Here is a 6,000-nt window from a genome sequence, read left to right as displayed (position 1 = left end):
AATTTTAATACAGTTTTCCTTTCTTAAAATGTGTATACATTTTTTTGGCACCCTCTGTATATCCACAGAGCTAGGGTAAGGGGAATGGTTACTTTTAAGAATTAAATGGTACCATCTAAAGAATCAACACTATGCGTGGCTGGTTGGCTCAGGTGGTTAGAGCGTGGGCTCATAGCACTGGGGATGCTGGTTTGATTCCCACATGGGCCAGTAAGCTGTGCCCTCCACAACTAGATTGAAGACAACTGCTAGACTTGGAGCTGATGGGTCCTGGAAAAACACACTATACCTCAATAAAAAAAAATAAAATAAAATAAAGAATCAACAATAAAAGATAGGAATAGAATGTATGCCAAACTCAGCAGAGAGAAAAAAGGACAAGGGAATTAAAATGGACAACATACCAAAAAGCTCAGTCAAGTAAAAAGAAAAAAATTTTAACTGAAAAGGAAACAAGAAAAACAAGCAAGACAAAAATCAACACTGTAGAAACTAGTTCAAATAGATTAATAATTACAATAAATGTAAGTGGATAAAACTCACCAAATAAAAGAGATTGTCATATTGAATTAAAATTTAAAAAACTCAGCTAGCTATAAGCTCTGTAAAGAGATATACCTAAGGCACAAGGACACAGAAATGAACAAAGATATTCCTGGCAAAAACTAACCACAGGAAAGGTGGTGTATCTCTATCAATATTAAAATTAAAAAAAAAGCCGCTCTTCCCAAAAGCGGCCTGAGGTGACCTCTCAAAATGGTTTGCTATTCTCTTGACCCAGAGAACCCCACAAAATCATGTAAATCGAGAAGCTCGAATCTACGGGTTCATTTTAAGAACACTCGTGAAACTGCCCAGGCCATCAAGGGTATGCATATCCGAAAAGCTACCAAGTATCTAAAGGATGTCACATTACAAAAACAATGTGTGCCCTTCCGTCGTTACAACGGTGGAGTTGGGAGGTGTGCCCAGGCCAAACAGTGGGGTTGGACGCATGTAGGTGGCCCAAAAAGAGTGCAGAATTTTTACTGCACATGCTTAAAAATGCAGAGAGTAATGCTGAACTTAAGGGTTTAGATGTAGACTCTCTAGTCATAGAGCACATCCAAGTAAATAAAGCTCCCAAGATGCGGCGCAGAACTTACAGAGCTCACGGACGGATCAACCCCTCCATGAGCTCTCCCTGCCACACTGAGATGATCCTAACTGAAAAGGAACAAATTGTTCCTAAACCAGAAGAGGAGGTTGCACAGAAGAAAAAGATCTCCCAGAAGAAACTGAAGAAACAAAAACTTATGGCCCAGGAGTAAATTCAACATCAAATAAATGCTAATAAAAGTAAAAAAAAAAAAGCCACTTTAAGTATAATCAGTGATTGATAAGGTAAATAAATAATGATAGAGTCTTTAATCTACCAGGAAGATTTTAAACATGAAAATATCTAATATAAGATAGCTTCAAAATATGTGAAATAAAAAATGACAGAACAGGGAGAACTGGACAAAGACACCATTAGGACAGGAGATTTCAACACATCTCTCTCATTATTAATAAATCAAGTATACCAAAAGCAGCCCAACAAAGAAGAAAAAAAGTTGATCTATTTTTCAGATTGACAAGTTTGATACAATAGACACAGAATTCTGTTTTACAACTAGAGTACAATTATAACATTGATTACTTTGGTTAAAAAAAAAGATCTCAGTAAATTTAAAACAATACTAGTAATAACAATGATCAGCAACAGCAGCAGCAAACACTTACGTAGGGCTTTCTAAGTGCCAGGCACTGAACCCTGGCATGTACTAACGCATTTATTTTTCACACAACCCAGTGAAGTAGGAAACCATTTCAAAGATAAAGAAAGTGACGCCCAGGTAGAGTAAGTAACTTGCTCAACATTATGCTTTTAAGCTCAAGTGTATAAATTTGAACCCAGACACGTGGCTTCAGAATCTGCTATTATCACTATATTATATAGGCGCAGGTATTATATATACAGTGCATGCGCTCTGATCACAAGGTATTTGAAAGTTCAACAAAAATGCAGAAATCCTTACATATGTGGAAATTTTTTAAAAAAAACTTCAAAGTATCGTAACTTCTGGGAAAAAGGAGAAATCACAATAAAAAATTTTTTAAACTTCTCAAACTAAATGATAATAAAACCAGTACCTGAAAGATTAAGATAAAAGTTATCTGTATTGGAATAGTAACAAAATACTGTATATAAAATGAAACGTAAAGGTTTCTACATTCAAATTCTGGCTTCCTACCAAAAAAGGCATTTTTAATTCAAAGAAATGAAATCAATATATATACACTAATCATATTTTATTTTTCCTTTCAATGAATATCTTGATCATCTTTCCAAACTATCACCTACAAATCTACCTTTCTTTTAAAAAAGTTGCACCATGTTCCAAGTTATGTACCATGACTCATTTAACTGGACCTCCAGTGATGAGCACCTAAGTGGTTGCCAGTTTCTTATTTGTATAAACAAGGCGGCAATGGCTCCATAGGCCCCAAAGCAACATCCCAGTTTCCCTTTGCCATATAATTGATAGCCTGGGAGTGTCAGCATTCCTTGAATAGTTTTCACTATTTTTGCACTCATGGTGTACCTTCACATCTGAATCAAGCTTTAGTTAAAATTTTAATTTAAGTGAAACTGAGAGGCAGTTAGTTGTACATTATTCTGATCAAGTACTGGGCTGTCGGAAAAGTAATGACATATTTTTTCTGTTTTTCGTTGCAAAAAATGCGTCATGACTTTTTTGACAACCCAATAGTGCCTTGAAGTGGCTCATTTTTTAGAATTTAAAGTTTAAGTCCTCTAATTTTGGTAAAGTTAATCTTACTTTTTTTTCAGTTTGGGTTGCCTTATTCTATTATATTATAATTGGAATCTGAGCTATGTTTATTCTTCTGACTGAATCTGGGATGTAAAAATATATGATATACTATTGATTTTACTGAAGTTAAAGCAAATTATATATATGTTAACTAAAATAATTTCATGTAAATTATCTAATTTAGTTTTATTTAAAACTTATGTTTTACACGAAATGCACAGCTTCTTCCATATGTTTTGAAAATACTCATTGTGACAAAATGTAAAAATTCTCATACTGTTTCCGTTAATGCTTATTTGCATGAAAGAAAGTGAACTTTCATTTACTTTTTGGCCATTAAGTCAAACTTAAACACACCATGCCTTCTTTTTCTAATGGGTAATTTTTCCTTGTTTTATAAGAAATTTAAAAATACTCAGTACATAATTGCTAGATTTTGTACATTCACATTTCTACTTTGAATGAAGAAACTAAAATTGTGACTTTAACTGAATCGAAGTTGAATTCAGGCTCCAAAAAGAGAGCACTCTGTTGTGTTCATCACCATGTCTCAGGGGCCCTGAGCCTATGCTTGGCTGTTAGTGTACCTTCTACAAGTATCTGTTTAATAAGTGAATATTTTTAATCTTTGGCAGTGGAACTGATGATGAAAGGGCATATTCAGTTTATGGCAGATACTGTTTCTAAGAAAAATACACCAATTTATAATCCCACCTAGAATCAAACCAGAAAGAAGCTGTCTGAAAATATTATGAATTCTTGTCTCAAACCTAAGAGTTTGGAAGGGTCTGGAATATATATATTAATATATAAACATATTCATGTTTCTTAACACCAATTATGTACTTTCAGTCTGGCATCTGTAGCTTTCAATTTTATGGAATTTTCTTATTTATCTTATCATTTACCTTACCAATTACCTTATCATGTTACAAAAACAAAATATTCAATTTCTGTTTTTTGTTTCTCATAGTCCTACTATTTAAGACACTGGACAGCCTAGACTGTTGTTCCAATTTTGTTACCTTCTCTCTCCTTTTGAAACTCTTCTTTGAACTACGCTCTGGGAAATTTCTTCACCTTTAACTTTTTGTATTTGTTATAAATTTTTACTTCTGCTACCATGGCATTTAATATCCCAGAACTGTTTTCTGATTTTTAAAATAGTATTCTGTTCTTTCATGGGTACAATATCTTTTTTTTTTCCTGTGCATATTGTAGTTTAAAAAGTTATTTGTTTTTAATTTTCTCACTTATGTTTTTCTCATTGAATTATCTCTGTTTCTTCTGAGTCTGTATTTTAGATTTTGTCTCTCATGATAGAGGTTTTCTTCAAAGGTGATCCTTAGTAATCATAAGTAAAAGACAGGCGCTTAAGGGCCTGACTGGAAATTTTCGGTGGGTGGGTGGGTCTCGTGGACTGACGAGCTCCAAGAAGTGTGATTCAGATGATCTCTGTTTAGTTGGGACTCTATCAGTTTGCCTCCAGACTTTTTAGAGGTTATTCAATCTCTTTAGGTCCTAATCCACCAATCTCCTGCTGGAGCATAGGTGGGGAGGAGGCAGGCAGTTGGGGTGATACAAATAGGCCTCCCTACTAGCATTCGGAAGCCAAGCAGGAGAATCACTACTCAGTATTTGTGCTCTATTTGATTTCCCTAATTTCAGTTTATTGCCTCATTGTCTGCCCTCAGCTATGTCTCATATCTCTGAATTTGAAATCTCGATGGTTTCATTTCATTTCAAAATAAACTTCCTATCTCCTGCTAGGGTGAGGCATCAAACTGCTTCTTATTAACTTTCAGAGAAAGTTCTTTTTTTCAACCCTATGCCTCACCCTTCTTTACTATGATACATGATATCACCAATTCTGCAAACTTTCTGGTATTCTGCAGCCTTAGCTGCCTTGCTTATTACTGGCACCTGCTCCTTAGCTCTGTGGAAAAAGTCCATCTAGTTTTCATCTTTCAAAATTGTTGACATTGCCTGTCCATCTGCTGTCTCCTTGTTTTTTTCACCCTTATGGATTTATTCTTTTGTGTTTCCATAATCTCATTTTAGTGGGATTCATAGGGAGCAGGGAAAAGGTTCAGTTTGCCATGTTTAATCATAAGACCTTCTACCTTTCTGTACACAGTAAGAGATAAAATGTAAATAATGCTGGACAAAGCAACCTATTGTCAGGAAAAGAAATAAATCACATAATGGCTGATAACAGGTCTTAATTCCGAAATAAAGTTTGATAAGGGTCAGGCAGGAAGAACAGAAGATAGTCAAGACCTCCTAGGTGAACAGGGAGTAACAAATAAGCCAAATAGCTGATGAATTTCGGACACAGAGTTGATAAATTGAGGCACGAGAATTGAAGTCTTTGTCAATTAACTTACTTGTGTGGAGTCTGTCTGACCTTTGGAATGACTTCTTCCCCAAGCCTAGCAAAGGATTTTCCACTTTAACTGAAGAAGAAAAGCTCGAGTTTGAGTTCTGAGGGCTGCTTGACTGTACATCAGATTGTTTTCCTTCCCATATTGCTAGGGGAAAAATACATAAAAGACTGGTGACTTTGAGGTTATAGATAGAAGTCACTCAATTAAGTCATTGAACACTAACTAAAAGGAGTTATGTATGAAGCAATGTGACCTTGCAAATGTGCTTTCAGGCTGAGAATTAAAACTCAAAAAGTAAAATGAAATCCCTTCCTTCCTCCTAGCACATTATTTGCTTCTGGTGGTAGATTTCCTTCTGAACAAAAATGCAAAGTTTATCAAGACACAGTTTAAATCTGGCCAGCCATACAATCAGCTGGTCTCAAACTGAATTGTGTAATAAAACACAAAGTCTGTATCTAGGCCAGTTTAGATAAAAAACAAAACAAGCAACTACAACAAAAAGAATCCAGAGGTCTGTAGATATGTCCAACGGAAACTCACAAGTAGCACGTATGCTTAGGAAAACCTTTTATTTTATTTATTTATTTATTTTTTAGCTGAGCCATCCTGCCACCTGTTGGCAGCTCAGCTCGGGTTGGGAATTGAACCAGCGATCCTCGTTAAACCTTTTATTTTTAAAGGAGAGATTTGGTGAAGAGTTCAGCTTGAGCATCTTTTGGAAACATCAGCTTTCTAAGGTTGCTGATTAGAAG

The 6,000-nt window shown here is 35.2% G+C and overlaps 1 protein-coding gene and 1 pseudogene across 4 annotated transcripts in view; one reads left to right on the top strand and one right to left on the bottom strand.

The window, feature by feature from the left end:
* Positions 1 to 6,000, bottom strand: part of ASXL2 (ASXL transcriptional regulator 2) — a 143,484-nt gene that overhangs the window by 32,827 nt on the left and 104,657 nt on the right. For 3 of the 4 annotated variants that reach the window (XM_019643761.1, XM_019643852.1, XM_019643926.1), the window contains one exon: positions 5,246 to 5,389. The exons of the other annotated variant lie outside the window; for it this stretch is intronic. In XM_019643761.1, the coding sequence (XP_019499306.1) occupies positions 5,246 to 5,389 (144 nt within the window). The remainder of the gene's footprint in view (positions 1 to 5,245; positions 5,390 to 6,000) is intronic. 4 annotated transcript variants of the gene reach the window in all.
* On the top strand, positions 757 to 1,310 carry LOC109383540 (60S ribosomal protein L17 pseudogene; annotated as a pseudogene).

This window comes from Hipposideros armiger, unplaced genomic scaffold (genome assembly GCF_001890085.2).
Source record: "Hipposideros armiger isolate ML-2016 unplaced genomic scaffold, ASM189008v1 scaffold_0, whole genome shotgun sequence".
NCBI lineage: Eukaryota > Metazoa > Chordata > Mammalia > Chiroptera > Hipposideridae > Hipposideros > Hipposideros armiger.
Note: the sequence above shows the minus strand (reverse complement) of the source record. Positions and strands in the feature narration are given on the sequence as shown.